Source organism: Dermacentor albipictus, chromosome 4 (genome assembly GCF_038994185.2).
Source record: "Dermacentor albipictus isolate Rhodes 1998 colony chromosome 4, USDA_Dalb.pri_finalv2, whole genome shotgun sequence".
Classification (NCBI taxonomy): Eukaryota; Metazoa; Arthropoda; class Arachnida; order Ixodida; family Ixodidae; genus Dermacentor; species Dermacentor albipictus.
In genome coordinates, this window is record NC_091824.1 from 99,453,122 (window position 1) to 99,475,828 (window position 22,707).

The 22,707-nt window shown below is 45.9% G+C and overlaps 2 protein-coding genes across 9 annotated transcripts in view; one reads left to right on the forward strand and one right to left on the reverse strand.

Annotated features, from left to right (window-relative positions):
- LOC135904590 (uncharacterized) overlaps positions 1–22,707 on the reverse strand; it is a 900,492-nt gene that overhangs the window by 95,317 nt on the left and 782,468 nt on the right. The window contains exons 5-6 of one of the 8 annotated variants that reach the window (XM_070537284.1): positions 12,647–12,802; positions 8,290–8,560 (exon numbers count right to left, since the gene is read on the reverse strand). The exons of 6 other annotated variants lie outside the window; for them this stretch is intronic. In XM_070537284.1, coding sequence (XP_070393385.1) covers positions 12,657–12,802 — 146 coding nt within the window. In that variant the 3' untranslated portion in view covers positions 8,290–8,560; positions 12,647–12,656. Of the gene's footprint in view, positions 1–8,289; positions 8,561–12,646; positions 12,803–22,707 lie in introns of those variants that run through there. One more of the 8 variants, XM_070537283.1, reaches the window with a different exon arrangement.
- Positions 21,965–22,707, forward strand: part of LOC135904606 (uncharacterized) — a 35,090-nt gene continuing 34,347 nt past the window's right edge. Inside the window, exon 1 of the mRNA XM_065435460.1 lies at positions 21,965–22,308. Coding sequence (XP_065291532.1) covers positions 22,212–22,308 — 97 coding nt within the window. The 5' untranslated portion in view covers positions 21,965–22,211. The remainder of the gene's footprint in view (positions 22,309–22,707) is intronic.

Consider the following 22,707-nt stretch of genomic DNA (forward strand, 5'->3'; position numbering starts at 1 on the left):
ATATATATATATATATATATATATATATATATATATATATATATATATATATATATATATATATATATATATATATATATATATATATATATATATATATATATATATATATATATATATTGACACAAGATGATTTCGAATTACGCGCGCCAGCCGCCTCCTGCGTTCGTGCAGTTGTTTACTGCTACCTGCGAAAGATAGCGGCAGTGAAGCGGGCAACACGGGCTCGCAAACACGCGCAATCGGAGCAGCGTGTCATGAGCGCGGGACACGAGCGAAGAAGAAGACGTGCGGGTCTCTTGCGAAAAGACTGCGAACGCTCCTGTGAAGCTCTTGTTTAGCTGTGTGTCGGGCACAAGTTCGCCCAAGGTAAAGCGATTAAAGTACCATCACTCAATTGTGCGTTACAAATCTGGTGGAGGTGCGGGGTATGATTTCAAGCCCTTCTCAAGTCAGGGAAAGGAGCCTGGACTCACGGCAACTTGGACCCATCGAATTGACTCCTGTTCACCAACGCAGCAGTCGTCGCCTACGTGGTGAGCCCCCTGAGTTCTCCTCTTTGCCGGATTCTATCGGTGCTTCAGCATCTGCTAGCGGAAACGCTATCGAGATGACCACTCAAACCACGCCAACTCATATCGTAGTCAACTCGCCAATGACGCCAGAGTCTTTCCACGGCGACACATTTGAAGACGCAGAGGACTGGCTGGAACGCTTTGAGCGCGTGGCCGAGTTCAATGGATGGAGCGGAGAGCGCAAGCTACGAAACGTTTACTTCGCATTGGAGGACAGCGCACGAACATGGTTCGAAAACCACGAAGCGACATTTGTGTCGTGGGATGCTTTTCGACGGGAGTTGCTGGCAACCTATCCGAGTACCGACCGCAGGGAGAGGGCCGAAGCTGCCCTGCAAGCTAGAAACCAGCGTAACAACGAAAGCGTGGCCATGTATGTAGAAGACATGTCCCGCCTATTCCGCCGAGCGGATCCGAACATGAGCGAGGACAAGAAACTACGCCATCTAATGCGGGGCGTAAAACAGGAACTGTTCGCAGGGTTGGTTCGGAGCCCGCCGCGCACCGTCGCTGAGTTTCGTTCAGAGGCGACGACTATGGAAAGCACGTTGCAACAGCGATCAAGGATGTACAACCGGGAGATGAACATCACCTCTGTGGGCGCATTTCCGGCCGTCTTCGGAAACAGCGTGGAGGTCATGCGAGAGCTCGTGCGATCCGTAGTGCGAGAAGAGCTTCAGAGGCTACGGCTTGACCAGAACGTTTCAACGCCCTCTTCGCTGGCAGACCTCGTTCGCGAAGAAGTCAGACAGGTGGTCCGGGAACCACAGCTTAGTGCGCAGCCCCAAGCGCCACTCCTGCGCCAGCCGACCCTCTCATATGCCGATGTGCTGAGGCAAACTCCCGGACGTGCTGACGTCGCAGCCACTTCCGCTATGAATAGCTCGATGCCTCGTACTACGCTGCCGCCACCCGAGAGAAGATTCAGGAAGGCCGATGTATGGCGCACTCCTGACCGAATACCCCTCTGCTACCATTGCGGTGAGGCTGGCCACCTGTACAGAATGTGCCACTATCGTCAGGCAGGGCTTCGCGGTTTTCCGGTGAACGCACCTTGCCCTCGAAATGGTGAGCGTCCCTTGGAAATCGAAGAGTACCTGTCCACTCGTCAAAGCTCCCCATGCGCCTACCAGCAACACCAACCTCGGTCAACAGCGCCGTTGAGGCATCGGTCACCGAGCCCCCACCCGTCTTCAAGCTCTCCAAGACGCCGTTCACAGAGCCCGCGTCGGGAAAACTAGAGCCAGCGACCTCGGGAGGTAAGGTCGCTGCCGACGCGAAAAGAGAAGAACCTCCATCGATGACTCCGAGCGACGAAGAGGGACTCAGAAACCAGTGCCGTAAGAGTGACGTTGCTTCCGATTTACGTGTGTTTGTTGACGGTTACGAAGTAGACGCATTAGTGGATACAGGTGCAGATTACTCGGTAGTAAGTAGTGAGCTCGCCAGGAAACTGAAGAAAGTGCTGACTCCTTGGAAAGGGCCACAAGTTCGCACAGCAGGAGGACACCTCATCGACCCGACGGGCAAGTGTACGGCTAGAATAGGAATTCGAGGCTTCACGTACGTCGCCAGCTTAATCGTACTTCCCGAGTGCTCAAGAGACTTGATTATTGGCATGGACTTCTTGCAGGATAATGGCGCTATAATCAACTTGCGGGAATCATGTGTTTCCTTCTCAACCAAGCACGCTGTCGCAGCATTCAACACTGAAGAAAAATTCGACGCCCTTTACATTGCCGATGACGACGTGATGCTTCCTCCGAGATCCAGCGTAGCCGTCACAGTCAGAAGCGACGCGTTCAGCGACTACGAAGGAATTGCAGACAGCAACACCAGTCTCCTACTCGAAAAGGGGATCTGCATGGCAAGAGGCCTTGTTCAGCTGCGTGGCGGATGTGCCAACGTTTTCCTCACTAATTTTGGGAATGAGGTGCAACATGTCGCGAAGGGAACCGTTGTTGCCACCCTTAATAACTTCGTCCAAGTTACAGATCTCAGCGTTCCGGAGTCTTCACCATCGAATTTTCAAGATGTGGATTCTGTCCTCGCAGCCATCGACATCGAACCAGGCCTATCGCCCAGACAGAAGGAGCAAATAGAGACCCTCGTAAGAGAATTTGCCGAATGTTTTTCAGTGTCATCCAAAGTCCGGCGGACATCTATTGCCAAACATCGGATAATTGTTGACGAATCAGTGAGGCCTATTTGCCAGCATCCCTACCGAGTGTCACCAAAAGAGAGGGAAGCCATCGGAAGTCAAGTTAAGGAAATGCTTGAAGACGACGTAATTCAGCCGTCGGCAAGTCCGTGGGCGTCGCCTGTGGTACTTGTAAAGAAAAAGGATCAAACCTTGCGCTTCTGCATTGATTACCGAAAGCTGAACGCCGTCACAAAGCGGGATGTGTACCCACTTCCAAGAATCGATGACACTCTAGATAGACTACGAGATGCCAAATTCTTTTCCTCCCTGGACCTCAAAAGCGGCTACTGGCAGATAGAAGTGGACGAACGAGATCGTGAAAAGACGGCGTTTGTGACGCCAGACGGTCTGTATGAGTTCAAAGTGCTCCCATTCGGCCTTTGTTCCGCACCTGCCACATTTCAGCGGATGATGGACACTGTGCTCACCGGTCTGAAATGGCAAACCTGTCTCGTTTATCTTGACGATGTCGTGGTTTTTTCTACCACCTTCGAGCAGCATGTAGAACGTCTGCGGGCTGTGATGGAAGCGATTAGGTCAGCAGGTCTGACGATAAAACCGCAGAAATGTCATTTTGGCTTTCGCGAGCTTCTTTTCCTCGGCCATGTCGTCAGTTCAGAAGGCATTCGCCCGGACCCTGAGAAGACTGCGGCAGTGGAGAAATTTCCGAAACCAACCGACAAAAAGGCTGTTAGGCGATTCTTAGGACTTTGCGCCTACTACAGACGCTTTGTGAAAAATTTTTCAAGGATCGCCGAACCACTAACGCGGCTAACAAAGGAAGACGCGCCTTTCGTCTGGTTGAATGAGCAGGAGAATGCTTTCAATGAGCTCCGAAAGCGTCTTCAGAACCACCCAGTTCTCGCTCATTTCGACGAGGAAGCCGACACTGATATTCACACAGACGCAAGCAATTTAGGTCTCGGTGCCGTCCTCATTCAGTGGCAAAACGGAGAGGAACGAGTCATTGCGTACGCCAGTCGAACACTTTCGAAGGCTGAGGTGAACTACTCAGCGACAGAAAAAGAATGCCTCGCGGTGATATGGGCCATCAGCAAGTTTAGACCATACTTATATGGCCGACCATTCCGAGCTATCAGCGACCATCATTCGTTGTGCTGGCTGGCGAATCTCAAAGACCCATCTGGACGGCTGGCAAGGTGGAGTCTACGGCTGCAGGAATACGATATAACGGTCGTATACAAGTCCGGTCACAAGCACAGTGATGCAGATTGCTTGTCCCGTGCCCCGATTGAATACACCGAATCTACGCTTAGGGAAAATGAACAGGATTGCCCTTTCCTAGGAGCTGTAACATCATCACAAATGGCTCAGCATCAGCGATCCGACGCGGAGTTACGCCTGCTCATTGATTACCTAGAAGGACATCCTGTCGACATTCCACGAGCTTTTGTCCGCAGCTTGTCGTCGTTCGTCCTGAGAAATAATGTCCTGTACAAACGAAATTTCGAACATAGTGCAGAGACATTTCTGCTCGTCGTACCTTCAAAGTTACGACTCGAGATATTGGAAGCATGCCACGACGAGCCAGCAGCAGGACATTTAGGAGTGAGCAGAACATTCGCACGCATCCGCATGAAGTATTACTGGCCAAAGTTATTGAATTCTGTGCAGCACTACGTAAGAACCTGCCGGGACTGTCAAAGACGTAAAATACCACCATTCAAGCCAGCAGGTCTCCTACAACCGATACAGCCACCGGAAACTCCATTCGCACAAGTGGGAATGGACTTACTTGGCCCCTTTCCCACATCGTCATCAGGAAAGCGTTGGATCGTAGTTGCAACTGACTACCTAACTCGATATGCCGAGACAGGGTCTCTTGTCAAGGGAACGGCCAGTGAAGTCGCTGATTTTTTCGTCACTAACATAGTACTGCGGCATGGCGCTCCTAAAGTTCTCATCACGGACCGAGGAACCATATTTACTGCCCGCTTGACACAGTCCATTATGAAATTGACGCACACCAGTCACCGCAAAACCACGCCATATCATCCGCAGACAAATGGACTGACTGAGCGACTCAACAGAACGCTGACTGATATGCTGTCAATATACGTGGACATGGAGCACCGAACATGGGACAGGATACTACCGTACGCAACGTTCGCGTACAATACCGCTGTGCAAGAGACGACTCAAATGACACCTTTCCAACTCGTTTTTGGCCGGACCGTCACCACAACCTTAGATGCAATGCTACCAGTAGATGAGACCTCCGAAAATGACAATGACGTCAGCGACTTCACACAAAGAGCTGAAGAAGCACGGCAGTTGGCGCGACACCGCATCCAGCAGCAACAGCAAACCGACGCGGACCGATACAACGTGCGACGAAGAGACGTCCAGTATGCACCTGGAGACAAAGTATGGGTGTGGACTCCCGTACGGATGCGCGGCCTATCCGAGAAGCTTCTTCGTCGTTACTTCGGCCCGTATAGGATAATTCGCCGAATTAGTCCGCTGAACTACGAAGTTGCTCCAGAAGGTCAAGTAACCTCATCACGACAGCGGCATCGCACAGAAATCGTCCACGTCGTCAGAATGAAACCGTACTACGGCAGGCAATAACTGCTTCCGCCTACAAGCGTTGCGAAATCATGCCAGCCTAGAAATCACCGCCCTCTGTATGAGCATCGGGACGATGCACTCTTGGAAGGGGGACAATGACACAAGATGATTTCGAATTACGCGCGCCAGCCGCCTCCTGCGTTCGTGCAGTTGTTTACTGCTACCTGCGAAAGATAGCGGCAGTGAAGCGGGCAACACGGGCTCGCAAACACGCGCAATCGGAGCAGCGTGTCATGAGCGCGGGACACGAGCGAAGAAGAAGACGTGCGGGTCTCTTGCGAAAAGACTGCGAACGCTCCTGTGAAGCTCTTGTTTAGCTGTGTGTCGGGCACAAGTTCGCCCAAGGTAAAGCGATTAAAGTACCATCACTCAATTGTGCGTTACAATATATATATATATATATATATAAACGAGAAGAAAGGGTGTTAACCGAGGGACCCGATAACCGAGGGACTCCCAGGGCTCTACTAGTACACATAAATACCCAAGAAAGTGGATGGGGAAACGCCGCCGCGGTAGCTCAATTGGTAGAGCATCGCACGCGACATGCGAAGCTTGTGGGTTCGGTTCCCACCTGCGGCAAGTTGTTTTTTCATCCACTTTAATTTCCATTAATTTATCATTACTTTATTTCATTTATTAAGCGCATGCAATTTCCCCTATGTTGTACTTGGTGTCAGTGTTTGTTGGCTTCTCATTATATGACTATATATATATATATATATATATATATATATATATACCTTATATACATACTTTATGTGTGCAGGAATGTTACTTGCAATCTTAAACAGTTAAAAAGTACAGCTGTGACAACGTATAATAAAGTGTCAAATTTTTTGTGTGCGCTCACTTCACCCTCCAGGTATGCTTCAGAAGGCGGAGATGTCTACAGAAAATCCCTGCACATTTTAAGTTGTAGTTTTTTTTTATTTTGCTTCTTTTGATTGATAGGACAGTTGCAGCAGATACAAGACACTACCGAAATAAGCACACACATGGCTGCATTGCTCACTTCTGGCAAATTTGCCGGCATTTCTAGACAGGCTTTCTTCGCAATGGGACATCATCAGACACATTGCATATATATGTCCGTGTGTGAAACGCAGTAAAGAAGTTAGAACTCTTTAAGGCACATAAAAATACATACAAATGATTCCGAGTTGGAAAATATGTTGATATTTACAAGGTCTTCATATAAATCGGTTAGCCCACTGTGAAAACGCACAAGGACAGCATGCTTCCAGAGTACGCCCGTGACCAACAAAGAAAGGACATATATATCCAGATTCTCAGAAACCTTGCCATATTGCCTTACTCTGGACTTGTCTTATGACACCGGCAAAATGCGTTCAAAAGTTGACGTGGCTGATGGGCTGTGCTAAGCACGTCTAACCATCCCGTATCGCACATTCTAGCTTGCTAGATGTAACCGGAGTCTGTCTGAACCGCCACCTGATTTAATGCATTATGTGCTTCTCAGCTGCACACATCGTTAGCATACCATAGTGTCGGCTAGGCAGGCAAATATATGACGTCTTTACACTTGAGAAGTCTGTCTTGCGAAATTGCTCAATCTGCATGTAGAATTCACGCCGCGCGTTTCTGGTAGAACTCTCGGAGGGAAATGAGCTCCTTCTAGGGAAGGCCATCAGCCTTCAGCGTCCTTTTGTCGCATCGTCGAACAGTGAAATGGGCATCCTACTGGTTTATATTCCGCAGAGACACCTGCCTCCTATCCCCTATCCTTTCAAACACGTTCTCATCTACATACAAGCCAACGCATCCACATATTACTCCATCTAGCTTTTCTTGGACTCTCTTTGAAAACATGAGCAGTGTCTCGGAGGCAGCTATGAAACGGATGTACAGGTGTATTGCTGGAAGAGCGAGGCAGATGGATCAACCACGAAGGCAGAATGAAACTCAGAAAAAAAATCACGTGGATGCCACGCACTGTTGGAATCGATGTAAGCGAATCTTTCTTTCCTGTTTGCGCTTCTTCACGATAATTTGCGATCGTGTTGATGGCGAAAGCTAAATTTCTTGAGCGTTTAGTGCAATACGAGATTAGCGAGTTGATATTAAACGTTACCTTGCGTGCGCCTCTACCACTTGTCTGCGTAGCACACAGAACACATAGGGAGACGTGTTTGCTTCAGGCGTTGTTGTGAGCCTGTGTTAATAGCTTCCGAAAAAGTTGACATCGCCATTGGTTACCACGGTTTATCGTAATCGCGGCAGAAGTGTTACACTTCAATTAAATTATTGGAGGTGACGCGCCGGAAGTACAATCAGATAATGATGCACGCCTATGTGAGGGAACGGTGAATAATTTTTACCACCTGGGGTCCTTTAACGTGCACCTAACTCTAAGTACACGAGTGTCTTTGCATTTCGTCCCATTCGAAAAGCGGCCGCCGATTGTTGCGATGGAACCTCCGATGTTGAGCAACGCCATATTCATTAAGCTACTGTGAAGGGCACAGGAGTGTTGAATTGCGAGGAAGCGGCTTGTGTAGTGTTGTTTTGACGCGGCTGTGCTTTATTGCGCCTTTGTGACAGCCTACGCGGCGTCACATCACCACTAAAGAAATTTGCATTGTGTTTATTTTATACAAATTGCAGAAACGTGCCGTATCTTGTACCGTACCTTGAATTTACATTTATCCCGTTTGTCCGCAACTTTTGCCGTGTCAAGTAGTAACCTTTATTGTAGCGACTCTGAAAGAAGCATGCTTTCTGATATCGCCTTTCCCCTCATTCGCGCTCCTCCCATATATTCAAGCTTCCATGAGTGAAGAATAGCAAGCCTGTCATTTTCTTGCTTCGTGACTGCGTCGGCTCTGCCTAATCTCCACCCATTTTCTTCCTACCATTCCCTGCCTCCTCTCTATTTTTCTCTGTACATCCCGGCTGGCCTGTTGTGCGTGAGTACAAAGGTAAAGACTGCAGCTTCTGCACACCTTTTGTGGTTAGTCACGTATAAATACAGCAGTCTAGAGGGTCTCCAGGTGACGCCCGGAAGATCCAGAAGGAATCGTGGCTTCGTGTTGAGATCGTCTAGTAGACTTCAAACGAGTTTCTGACGACGCCTTACCCGTGTGACGCTCTCCTGTGATGAATATACACCATCTCAACCACGTCCCGACGCGGTGGACCAGGCAGCAACAGCAGCAGCAGCCGCAGTCTAAAAATCGAAGGAAGAGGACAAGCAAGCTGCGCTTAAAACGGAGGCCTGTCGACGAAAACTGAGGACAATGAAGACAGAGAATACGGCGAAATGTAGCAGGGGTATCGATGGTTCCTTAAGACGACGTTGCCTCGTCTTATTATTGCGCTGGTGAACGACTTCCGGTTATTCCTACTGTATAAAACTGGTATTCATACTGGTATGCAATAACGACCCATTATTGCCTACCCATAACAACAGGTTTTCTTACATTAAGTTAATTTATGTTACAATAACTGGGAACTAGAGACAAAAGAGAGGCTAAGAACAATGTGAATTGATCAGTTTTCAACTTTCACTCGTCTCTGACGACAGCGGGCACCCGGAACTGGGACGAGCCGCTGCTTACTCGCTACTTCCGGCGGCTGCCCTGCGACAAACAGTAACTTCTGCGAAAGCAATAGAGTGCAATAAAGCAAGTACATTAGCGCTATGATGGTGACGAGCTCTTACAAAACCGCGCTAATGCTGGAAGCCTAATCACTCTCACGTTCCCGCCTACGTACATGGTCTTCGTATAATTCTAAGGTTGTAAGGGGTGGAGATGAGAAATTGAAAGCTAAGACTGAGAGAAAAGAAAAGAAAAGAATGGACGGTGTGAGCAGCATACGTGTTTCCCATAAAAAGCGGGAAAACACGGGGAAAGTAGGAGATGTAAATTAAAGACGATCAAAACGAGAACAAGGTGAAAGCGGGAGCCAAGATTTCGATAAGTGGACTTGTATATTTTAAGGCGACAAGTGCTTTCATACCTTACATTCCTCCACCGATGTTGAATAGCACAGTTTCTCTTCAGTACTACGCCCTCTTAGCTAACACACCCTCGGTCGCTGCCTCGCCTGCCCACCTTATCCCTCTCTCCTTTTCAGGAGAACCGTACCTATATATATCATGCCGTGGAAAGCATATGCCGCCTTGAAAAGGACAAGTCTACTTGTAGAAGTGTTGACTCCGGCTTTCACCTTGTTCTAGTTTTGCCCATCCCATAAAAGTAAGCATCAAAGCGCATTAGTCTTGTTGCGTCTGAAAGGGAGAATAACAGCCGATAATGGCTGCCGTAAAAAATACCATATTTACGTATTATAGGAATCGGTAACCTAGATCTAGTTTCGACGGGGTTCATTGTGCAGTGTAATCTTAAGGTTCACCAGATAGCAATTATCGCTTCTCGCTTGGATTAACATATAACGGTGCTCATTCGCAGCGAAAATTTCCGCGGCTAACGCATATTTGAAACCTGCTATTGTACTCGGTAGCCTTCTCTTGCTTACCCTTGTCAAATGTGCATAGCAAGAGGACCATCCCTGCAATTAATGAGAATTACGCGCGACGTTGATTATGGCCAATTGCGTTAGCACTACATACTCCCGTATTTAGCCCTCCTTGGCAGTTCCAAAATTTGTTCCTTAATATGTCTCACTCTTTTCCTTTTATTAGCTATCCCAGTCTTTTAGAACGGCACACGTTGCTGAAGAATGATACGCATAGAATCCTATTTTTGTACGGGTGTGTGCAAAGAGAGCTGTAGAAATGGCAAATGACGAGAAGGGAAACGCGAAGGAAATAATGATGGTAATTCTAGGCAAATAGTCGCCTCGTGAGACCGCGCTGGAGGAGCAATTCGACATCCCCGCACAAGGCTGTAACCAAAAAAACAGTACAGGAACACTTACCAAGAAACCGGCAGGTATAAAGCCACCTGCAGAAGCAGAGTGCTACCATGAAGAATACAGCAGAAAGGCGAAAGCACAGTGCAAGGCTGCGCTTAAAATAAAAACAAAAACTCCTGCCTTGAGATTCTTATCTCGTTCTTCGAGGATACGGACAAGCGGGCAATGTGTGCCTGTGCAGAATGAGAGCGGGCAGGGGCCATATGCCGGCGAGCTCAGCGCTCCTTCAGAAAAGGGAAAGCTTGAGGGAAGCTGCCTCACAGACTATCAATGACTGCTGTTGAAGATACAGCACTGGAGCACGAGCCCACACTTTCTGCCTAAGTAACGTTGCCCAGCACTCGCGGGGCCTTGACGGAAAGATTTCCAGAAGTTTCTCTTATCGCTATGGGTGGCAAATATAAAGCAGTAGATAAGGCCAAGTGACTAACCACGGCACAGAAAACGGATCGTGGTCTCCCTCTCAGCTATGCTCAAGCAGGACAGTTTCTCAGGTACTTCACTGCACCGCCTATGCAGGGTGTCCCTGCTAACTTTAGCGAGAGTTACAAACGTCACGTAGCTCGACCGAACTAAAGTAACTTTCTTTTTTTGCCGTTGCTTGGAGATATTCAAATAATTTTTTTTTCATTCCGCCTAATTATACAAGCAGATGTATATAATTATTCACCTCCTAAAATATAATTAGATTAATAGGGTCAATGAGAAAATTGCAGAGCAACATGAAAATCTCCCAATACAGCCTTGTGTTGCTCAATACGTGCTACACAAAAGGCGTTTTTCCGTCTTTCCGAGTGTGAAAGAAGCCCTTGAACACACGCAAAGTTCCTCGAGCAGCCAGTCGCGCGGCAATTTTTCGTGCATTTGCGGGCTGCTCTCACGCTCGGAAAAACACTTTCATGTAGCAAATGTTAGCGGAAGCCAAACAGCACTGTTGCTACACTAGAAGCAACGCCAAAATGGCGAGAGCGTCAATAAGATTAATAACGAAAGGGTTCCTATTGATTATTTTCTATGGGCCACGCCAGTCACGTTTAATAATGCGCGCGGGTTGGCGACGACGTTTTAAAGTTTACATTGGTGGTCAGCGGAAAGAGCAGGCTAAAAATATTGGATAAAACAACCTGAAGCTTTATAAGAAGGCACCGAGGAGAAAGAAGAGGATAAAGTATGCGAAGGCTGCTAAACTTGGTGAAAAGATAGAAAAATGAAGAGGGAATAAACCCAAAGTAGGTGACACAGCTGTCGTACCTTCCCAAAACAGCGACGTGTGTTCGCCGCCAACATCGTCTGTGACATTTCCGTAGGAGTGCTTTGTTAATTGATTAATGTTGCTGCATTCTTGAAATTGCTTTCTGTATATTGCTTTCTGCGTGTGGTGTTGTATGCGCCGGGATTGGGACTTTCTTTTTTATTTACCAAAACAAATTGTACTTGGCGGCCTTGTAGAGGCTTTTCATCAATTCTTTGTAGTGTCGAGGCTAACGTTTAAGACCTTTTAAGAAGAGCGAATGAAAATCTCAGAAAGAAAGCGGACAATATTAAAATTTATAAGCACATACATGTTTTTCTCTCTCCACGCTCAGCTCATAGTAAAGCCGAAGAAAGCCAAAACTTAGCATTCATCTTTGTGTATCTTCATGCTAGCCTATATACGGCTTGACTTCTGCTTTTGAGCTAAAAAGAAAGTAAATACAGTGACATCTCTCACCACTATTCGATTACTGTCATCAGAGACGGTGAAAGGACGTCTTCGTTGATAGCTTATGTTGGCTGTAGTGATAGTCCTCCTGGTAGACGCTATCGCTGGCGACGTTATGGCCTGTCGAAATTGCGTTCATCCTTAGTGGCACGTGAAAAACTTACAATTTCTTTCTTGCTTGCGGATTAGGGGAGCTGCCTTTACTTGTCAACGAACTAGACCAGTTTATAAAATAAGTGTTTATGTTAAAAAAAAGAGAGAACGCTTTTCGTCGTGCTGAGGTGAACATACAGCTGTTTGTTTTCTTTAGACGGATTTCTCAAGTCAAAATCTAAATGAGGCCTTTTCCGATGGCCTGATATTTTGGACGACTGTGAATTTCACGTTTTCACGCAGTTTCATAAATTACACGTTTTGCCCATCCCGTTATTTCGTTCCAGTGACCCTAAAAAGGAGTTCTTTCAAGAGCAACATCATAGTGGTCTTTGTCGCCGATATGAGCGGTACGTATTCCCTTCTTATACTAAATCAGCATTTCCAAGAGAACAAATATCGCGCTGAAACTTTATTTCATCATTTCTTATGCGAGGCGTTACCCAAAACACTAATTAGTATACGCAAAACACTGATGAGCGACAGAGAACACAGGAAAAAAAAACTAGGCATACCTACCAGATGCGCTCTACAGCAGCCGTGGCCTAGCGTCAGAACATCCTCCTCGCATGCGGGAGGAGCCGGGAGTGAATTCGCCTGCCGCTCGTAGACTACCGGGTAGAGATATGCCCCAGATTGTTGCCGCGTGGTTTCCTAACTCCCGAAAGGGGGGCCCTATAAAAATTTGAAGGCGCGGCCTTTGGGCGCTGCTTGTCCAACCACATATGACATTGGTGCACAGTAACTGCCGCAGATGTGGGAGGCATGGTTAGGGCTGTCGCCGGGTACCTACGGGTAAAATACGCGGCAGCGCGCTCCCGGCCTGGTGCTTGGCTATCTAAACGCTCGGAAAGAGCTGTTTCTCTCCAATCGAAATTCGTTCCCACCGAATGGGCGCTTTCACATTCCGCATAGAAAATTGCAGCCATAGGAGCGGCAGCTCACACTAAGAATAGAGATGAAATTTTACCTTCACATTCGGTCACTTCGATTTTCCTCGTGCTGCAAGCGAAACGTTTCGTGTTTGTTACAAGCAGCCTAATAATGCCTCCACTTTGCGGCATGTAAAATTATTATTGACGCCCATATAAAGCACTGTATTTATTTATGGCACACAAGGGAGCAGTCATTCAGACCTCGTAAACGAAAGGTGGTACTATTGATTCGTTGAATTTGCATTTTTAATAAACAAATATTTCGCCCTCATGCGTATTATTTCCCACAGTCGTGTTACTACTGGGACTAGACATGCGCGTTGTGTCATGGGGCATAGTTGAAACACCCTCTAAGTAGCCTAACTTAAGAACTACTCTTGCTTGTTAAGCGTTTGTCATGTTTTGAGGAAGGTGTCAAGTACGCGGCCATCGGCTATATCCTAAATTCAGGTCCCAAAATAGTAGCTATCCTGTGATGAAAAATGTGTTGCTTACTCTGTTTTCAAATATTGTATGATGATGCTACTAAACCTGACCAAATTTTACAGGTGCGCATGCACCTTTTGTTGTATTTTTCTGGCAACGTGTTATTCAATAAACAAACATCGCTTGAAACACTCTTCATAATTTGAAGTATTTCTAAATTCATACAGGAGTTTTTGCGTAAATAGTATAGATAAACAAACGTACAACAATGGGAAAAGAAGAGGAACAATAAAAAAGGTTTATAGAAAAGGTGAGCGAAATAATTTCTTCGGAGTGCGTGTTTGGTGTTTCAATTATTCCCGTGATTCAAATGTTGAGTTTATCTAATGGGATTAAATAATCCATATATCGCTATACGTAGAAACTTAAGTATTCCACACAGCTTTCTCTGTTTTCGTCAGTTCTTTCGTGAAAACTCCTGGTAAATGGAGTTTCATCTTATAAGGTTCCTTACAAACAGCTCCTATTAGAAGACTGTGTCACGGATTGTGATGTCTGTACAATACAATTTCTCTTTTCCTCGTCACGCACTGCCCCGTCTGGAAATCTTCGCTGTGCTTAAGGGATCTCGAATCAGAAGCGTCTTACTTCTTCCATATCCCATCGCTCCATTGCCCTTCGCAACACAATATTTTCTTTGCTATTGCTGCGTACACACCACTTATGTCTTTCTGTCTACAGCCTCAATAGCGGTGTTAAGCCCAGAGTGGCCAGAAGAGGCAAAACAAGTGATGACTTAAAGAAAACAGCTTCGAAGCTCCTCTCAATGCTCCCCGATGCTGCAGCGGTAGAAACCACGAGTCCATCAGTTTCCTTGACGAGGCTACCCCGCGGGCCACTGCCGAGCACAATTTGGCCAAACGACGATCGTTACTGTGACCAAAATAGGTTGCAGGTTCACGTGACGCAAATTTGGGGCCTGCCGGGCAGCAAGCGAATGATTTGAGACCGCAGCATGGCTTGACAAGAGCGCTCGTCGTAGTCCATGTTGCCGAAAGACGTGATCGACGATTGTAATGGTCTAGGCGGAAACATTTTTGCCCCACGACCTCCACCACTCGGAGAAGAAAACAAAAGAGAGAGGAGGTGGCACGTGGGCACAGAAAAGGGAGTTGTGTGGGATGCATTCAATGGCAGCGCGCGTGGGAGGAAGAAAGGAAATGAAAACACACCGATTATAACTCGAAATTGGAAACTTGACCGACACTGAACTTGACCTGTGCTTTATCTCGCTCGTTAGCCTTGTACCATGGGTTTCGTGGAAAAAGGTATAAAACTACTCTACCGACAGCCACTAATGATTAATGTCAGAAACTTTCAGGTGGGTTAGTGTGCCAGAATAACTGGTGCTCTAGCATTGGGAGCGATATGATAGGACCCACTTTATTCATTGGTATGGCAATGTGTGCATCACTGGAAGCTCTGTTCTACTTCTGAAAGCGGAATTCGATATACTGGACAAGCTCCTTTGATCGATTTTCTTTGTCATCACTGTGTGCCTGACAATCTGGGCGAAGGTTTCTTTTTGACGTGCTACCTTTGATAAAATGCATTTGTAAGCGAGCCCTTCTCCTCTGTGCCGCCCCCCCCCCCCCTTCACTTCGTCACCGTCACATATTGTGCTCATTCCTATACATTTATGTTCCACCTCGCCCAACAAAGCACATTACTAAGACATGAGAGGAAGCCGTCAGGAAAGCAGACACCAAAAGGAAAAGAAGAAAAATGGGGCAAAGTGATTTTATATATTAGGCAACAAGACCAACCTATACACGCTTTTTACGTCACTTTACCATCGATTGCACGAGATTTATCTGACAGGGGTCGAGTCAGAAAAGAAACTGTCTCGTTAAAAAAGAACATGAATCGCGAAACAGTGGAACGAAGCACCAGGTATGGCGTAAGTGCTGGCACGATGTTTCGTGGCGCAACAAAATTCTACCTACTCGTATGTTGCGAAAGGGTCTCACTGTCTCTCTCGCGCAAACTGCCGGAATTTTCTCGTCAACAAAAAAGCGATTCTATATCCCTTATCCCGCCCCTGTAGAAAATTGGGAAGTGGAAGATGGCCGAGTATAAATGGAAAGCACCACTTGGTGTTTCCCACGCTGCATTCGGCAAAAAAAAAAAAAATATCGTATCGTATCACATATCGTAGCAAAGTAGGAATGGCAAGTCAGATGAGACATTGGCTACCACCGCTACCTAAAACTCTGCGCATGTATAATAATTTTGTAAAGAACGTTCGCTTAATGATTTATGTAGATGGCAAAATAGTACAAAGCAAGTGGGATAATTGATGAAAATGGGGAAGTCCTCACGTCTTCCAGCGTTTGTTGAGAAGAAAAACACATGCGATTTCTTTCTCCTTCACGCGCAAAACGGCACCCGAGGAAACTGTAAGCACCCCTCTGTGGGAGGGATATATATATATATATATATATATATATATATATATATATATATATATATATATATATATATATATATATATATATATATATATATATATATATATATATATATATATGTATATATATATACATACATATATACATTATTATTGAAGGACACAAGAGAACGGCTCACTTGAAACTGCTTTTTTGTAGAAATGAATATTAGGAGAGGTTGGCGCCTTTATGGTGGCACCGGCTGCTCCTTGTCACTTGGCAAAGGAAACAAATTCGCGTAAGAAGCGAGAATAGCGACACAAAATATGACACACAGTAGAACACTGGATGAATAAAAAATATACAGTCCAACAGTACATGAGTCGCAAAGTTTTGTGCATTAGTTCAGTACACGTACGCATATATAAAGTCAGATATCTGGAACAGCCAAAACACACGACACATGTAATAAACTGCAAGTGCAGAATTATAGATATTGATTAAAAGTTGCGATCACCACATAAACCAATTATGAACCACGAAAAACGTTTATGTTACTCATTTAGCGTATTTGGATCATCTGAAACTTAACATTTTCCCAAAATGTTGGTGTCCTCTAAGAACTATTTCAGAGCAAGAAGTACTCTTTTGTGAAGGCCCGCAGTTGTCCATGGTATCTTCTTTAGCTTGATATTAGAGGCAGCATGTCAAAAGGTAATCTTCGCCCAGATTGTCGGGCACACAGTGAAGACAAACAAACCCGATTAAAGGAGCTTATTCAATATATCGAATTCCGCCCCTATGAATACAAGTTATGGCGCACAAACCCACCTGTAAGTTTCTTACAAGAATCATTAACGGCTATCGGTACAGTAACGTTTTCCCTTTTTCCACGAGAACTGTGGTACTTACGTCTAATGAACGAGATAAAGCACAGGTTAAGTTCAGTGTATGTCAAGTTTGCCATTTCGAGTTAGCATCGGTGTGTTTTCGTTTCTTTTTTCCTCCCATGGACGCTGTCACTGAATGCACCCCGTACAACTCCCTTGTCTGCGTCCACGTGCCACCGCCTCTCTCTTCTTTTTTTCTCCGAGGGGTGGAGGTCACGGCGCAAACATGTTTCCGCCTAGACCATTACCATCGTTGATAACGTCTTCCGGCAACATGGCATATATATATATATATATATATATATATATATATATATATATATATATATATATATATGTTATTGAAGGACACCAACAGCGAATACATGTTTTGAGTGTGTAGTGATTTATGCTTACTCTTTTATGAAGCAGTGGCGTGCGCAAGTACGGCCACATGAAAGCGGAAATTCCACAATTTACAACTACTTCCCTGTGCACTACGTAATTATGAAAAGTTGAATCTCCGCATAATGTTAGGGTCGCCTTGGCGGCTAATTGTCATAGAATTTTTTGCGGGATAGTTTTGATAGAACAAGAGTTACATCGGTTTTCTGTAACAGTACTCCCTCCGTAGACGGTCATGTATTCACAGCAGACGGGAATTCTGTAACGTCTGCTACTTCACTGTGAACTAACTAATTATGACAAGTAAATGAAACTCGGCGTAACAATAGTGCCGTCTGAGCAACCAATTTCAGTATAATTTTGTCCAAGATGCCTACATTATATTCGGACCTAAAGAGCATTTGCGGAAACTGGAGACGAAATTTTTTTTTTGTGCCGACTCGACGCCTAGACGGACCAACATCGACCACCGCCGCTGGGTAACTGTTTACCACTTCGCTGCAACAAGAAAGAGAAAAGAGACAGTGAGCAGTCTCGGAGAAAAGCGGAGGAGGTGGGGCGGGGGGGGGGGGGGGGGTCTGAGAATTTCTCATTGTTATGTTTCGACATATTATTCTTGAAGAAAACCGAAAATTCTGACGTTCTATTTTAAGATGTAATATTATTCGAAAAAAGAGCTCACTGGGTTTTCTTTTTCGTTTATTTTTATAACAGTTTATTTTGTGGGTTGTATGGCCAATGCCATTACACAGTTATAAAGAGGCTGCAATACCACGACAATATTTCGAAATAGCGCCTTCCATATCAAGAATGAATAAGCACCCGTATTTGACAAAACGACAGAAAAGAAGTCAGAAGTAAATGTTTTGCCTGCGACAGAGATATGGAAGAAGAAAAAAAAAAAGGAAACACCCGCACGGACGCTACCTAATCTTACAAGCAGTGAGATGTCGTCACATCGTAGTCTGCGCGTTTATATGTACCATGCATATGGTGTGGATGATGCAATAAATTATACTATGTAAAGGGAGGTACGGTTAAAGTTTTTAAGCCTTGCAAAAATGTCATTATCGCTTGTGTTACGCCCTGCCTGCTGTGCAATAAGTTTTCTCTGGAAATAGCTTGGCTAGAAAAGATTTAGCAATAGAGTGAGGTGCGCGAGAATTTTTCGCTTATGTAATAATCACAGACACATTCATAAGGCTCGTGAGGAACTGCTCGAGAACCCAGGGAATTTCATTTCGTAGACTAAATTACTGTGAACAATATATCTTAGGCTCCCAAGACACGTGACGTTTAGAAATTCACCAGCTGAGAAAGCTTTGCTCTATTACGTGCAAGTGCACATGCGCCGTTTGTGAAATCGGTGACGTTACGTATGTCGCCGCGATGGAAGCGAACACCGGAGGAGGGAGGCGCCTGGAGGAGGAGAAGGGAATCGCTGGGTAGGGGAAGTGCGGAGGAACACGTTGAGTGCGCAGTAAAGCAAGGACACCTAGAGGAAAATCTAGGCAGCATTGAGAATAGCTGGGAAGGAGACAAGAGACGAAGCGCCGTGGAGGAGGAGGAGGAGGAGGAGGGGGTAGGCGGGGACAGGCTGCGTTGCCTTCCTCTGGCAGTTGCTATGGGTTCTGTGTGCGCTACAGACGTACCGAGTTGGTATCGTGATCGAGACGCCGAGCGCGGGTCGGCCGACGCCGAAGTCGTTTCCAATAATATCACTGCAATTTCATTTTACCTTACTACATTTTAGCTTACGCGGAAATAGTTATCGCATTTGCTTTGATTTAGGTATTTGGTGCGTGCCACTGAGTCTGTTGCCTATTCTTTGTCAATCATCCAGAACGGGTATGCGCCACTGCGACGCAAGATGTATACAGTCCTTAAGTGTTGTTTGGTAGCTGCCAAACACTTCTGTGCGTACTTGTCATTACCTTCGCTCGACAAGCATCATACATCGCCTTCGCCCTTGCGAAATCACTGCTGTAGACATCTCATACTGCGCATCCATCTGATTCGGAGTATGCATTTCGTCGTAGCTTGTGAGCGATCACGTGCATAAGCATAAAAATGCCATAACAATAAAGTTTTGACCTCTGTATTGGATAAGCAGAATCATTCTATGAAGATTTCACGTCGCATATATAATGAAAGTGAACAAAACTGTATGCATCGCCGTTATAGTAGAAAATTCATCGTGTTACTAAAACTTCACTTCACTTATGTTACAGCATGTGTGTTCGATCGGCGTATTTTTCTTCTGTGCGCAAAGTATCATGACCGGATCAGAAGTCAGCAAGTGATAACAGATGCCGCATCATTTCCTGAGTTAAACTACAGCCTAATATTAAACGGTAGTTTAATGTACAAAAAGAGAAAACTCTCTACCGCAAGCAGGAAAACGCTTGAAGCATTCTTATAAGTACGCGCACACCACACGTTGCTAATCGTGCTAAAGGTGTGAATAGAAGGCCATGTCTCCTAGGTGTTAATGGACGTTGCGGAAGTATAACACGTCAATAAGTTGTTAATGCTCGACTACTTATGCCCACTACCTAATCTGATGTAAGCTAACATCAACGTTTTAAAGTTCATGAAAACAGGCAAAATAGATTTATCAAATATATTTTGTTTGGACTTAATTTATCAATCAGTCGAATGGGACAAGCCATGTACCGGAAGCGTCACTTAAACGTAGATATGTACTCCAACGTCCATTTCTCAGGTCGTATATTGCAGATAACTTTAACACAGAAGCGCAAACTTAGGAGATGCTTGATAGCATTTTTTTCTAGCATTTCATAGCAGAATTGTCGATATAAAATACAAGCAAGGTAAAGCGCTGCCCCTTCAACAGAATCCAATTTTCTACGGCCGCTGCGCGCAACCGGACCGTAAACACCGCGTGAACCGGCGCTTCAATGTTGACAACGGTGATGAAATTTTCTCAAAGATCAAGGCGCCGACGCAGAAAACGCGCTCGAGCACGAAGAAAACGATACAAAGCTGCCGCAGCAGCTCAAGCGAGATTTCTTTGATCGTTTGGACCAATATATTGAAGGTGGCCTTTAGATAGCAAACAGCGCTTTTATTTGCCCGCGGGTGGCATCTTCAGCATTTGGACAAATGCATTATCGCATTGCCTAGTACTATCTTAATATGATTCGCGTTTCTGTAGAACCTAGCCTCTCTTTGCATTTCTTTTGCCCTTATATGAGCGATGCTGCTGCAAACTAAAGCAAACCATTCTGTAGGAACAAAGCATAGTGAGCGTGGCTGGCGGAGGGCTGGAGGGCGTAGCAACATTTTCTTGCTCTGTTTTCTTTGCCTCGTGGTCTGCTATTCATATCTCTTTTGCTTTTCTTCTCGGTTCAGTCATCCCTGAAGTACAATAAGACGTCCTAGTCATCCAACTCGAATAAAATATGACGCCAAGTTGAATGTGCTCGCGCCCAAGGAACATAGAGAGGGATTATAGAAGGGCAGACGTTAAGGAAGTGCTTCTTAAAACGAACACGAGCGGTATCAACGTGGACGCAATCGATTTATCGCATAATATGGAGCCTCGTATTCCCACCATTATGACTTCGCTGGGCAACGACCATCTCTCTTCAGTGAAACGTTATGGCTGGACGTTTCCTGCTGTTCTCTCACGCAGTTATATTGATTATACTTTTGTTATTGCGATTATTCCTTCTGATTCTCTTGAACTACTAGACCATCCGAACTTATCCTGGCAAAAGAGAAAGCGTGATTTTGTGCAGCACATCATAGTTCATTATTGTTTTTTTATTCAGTTCATATACGCATCCATGTAGTAGTGGCCGTTAGTCTTCTACATACAAAATTTACAGATCGATCCAGTGTATTTTATTTCTCTTCATTTCCGTGCAGTTTAGCTTGTGCTTTAGATCCACCTCGACTTAGTTTGTTTCACTATTACAGCCAACGCAGCCATTCATTGAAGAAGACTATGTGTTCTCACGAAACACGCCACTACTACTGGACTACTGCACATACTACTAACCTGGAACACTTTACAATGAGCCGAACGGCGCATGTTTTTCATGGCGCAAATATTCCCTTTTCTTTCCATTTTACCTTAACAGGGAAGTAATTACCCGTTTCGAGGTGTTACCAATGATCCCGTGATAACATGCGCTAGTGTAAACAAACAAAAAATGTCTTGAAATTATCATCCTTGGCGTTAATATAGTTAATAGTTGATATAGTTAATATAGGCGTTTTGAATGCATGAAGTGTGGTAGCGAGCAAAAATGTTTTATTAGAAAGCTTTTTTCTGTCAGTTTTCTTTTTCGGATTCCTTCCCATCTGCTGACCCTGAGTCCAAGGACAAAATCTACAAAAGGAAATGCTTAGGGGATCACAATGCGGGGCAAATAAAGCGCAGCTTGGGATAAATTAGCAACTGACGATAGCATCCACAGGGCACGTAACTGCAGCTTCTTCACGACTGAACGCTTTTATTTAAAGGGTAAGCGCTACGAAAAACCACGCCATTAAAAAAGAGTTAGGTTTCTTTCACCTCATTGAGAAACATAATGCGGCGAAGTCAACTGCAGCTGCCACCCGTAGGGCTTCCCGCTCGCGGGAAATGTTCGCAAAGCGACGGCCATCCCAGTGAAACGGCCCTCCCTCGAGCGGGTCGATGGACGCGCCTCGCCTAGCGGCCACGCCAGGAACCGAGCAGGGTCTTAGCCCGCCGCTGCGTTCCTCAGTGTTCCATTTGGGCCGGCGCCGGTGGTCGCGACTGCTCCTCACAGCCCAACGTTCCACACGCGCGCGCGCCGAATGTGCGGCTCTCCGGAATTGCGTGCTGCTTGCCGGGCGATTCCGGGCAGGCTCCTCTCGGTCGAATCCAGCGTGCACGGTCGCCCTCACTCGCGGCGGGCGACGGCTACGACAACAAACACGGGGTCGTGAGTGCCCCCGGCGCTGACGCTGCACGCCTGTTCGTCCGGTCTCTGTACTCACGTCTATGTTGTTCATGATTGGAGCCATACGACTGGGATACGCTGGCATCGTGCACTCTACTACCGCCGCCACGGCTATTTGGATGCTCTTGTGCGTCTTCGGTAAGTGTCAGCATGAAGGAGGCTTTGCGCCGCAGGTATGAAAAGAAGTTCAACGTGCCATTTTTAATTAAGCTTATGCTGTGCTGTCTGAGAACAACAGTTGGAGCCGGCACATTATATCTAGGCATTGCAAAAAAGATCTGCTCATTACTGATTATGGGGCTTGATGTGCCAGAACCAGGCTATGAGGCACGTCGCAGTGGGGGACTCCGGAAATTTTGACCACCTGGGGTTCTTCAGCGCGTACCTAAATCTAAGTACACATGTGTTTTAGCGTTTCGCCTGATAAGCTTGCGATGTTCAATCCTCAAGCCATGGTGGCGGCGTGGCCATGACTCTCTTTAGCAGACCATGACGTTTCTTGTCTGAATAGGGAACAACGGCAGGCCTCAGTTGAAT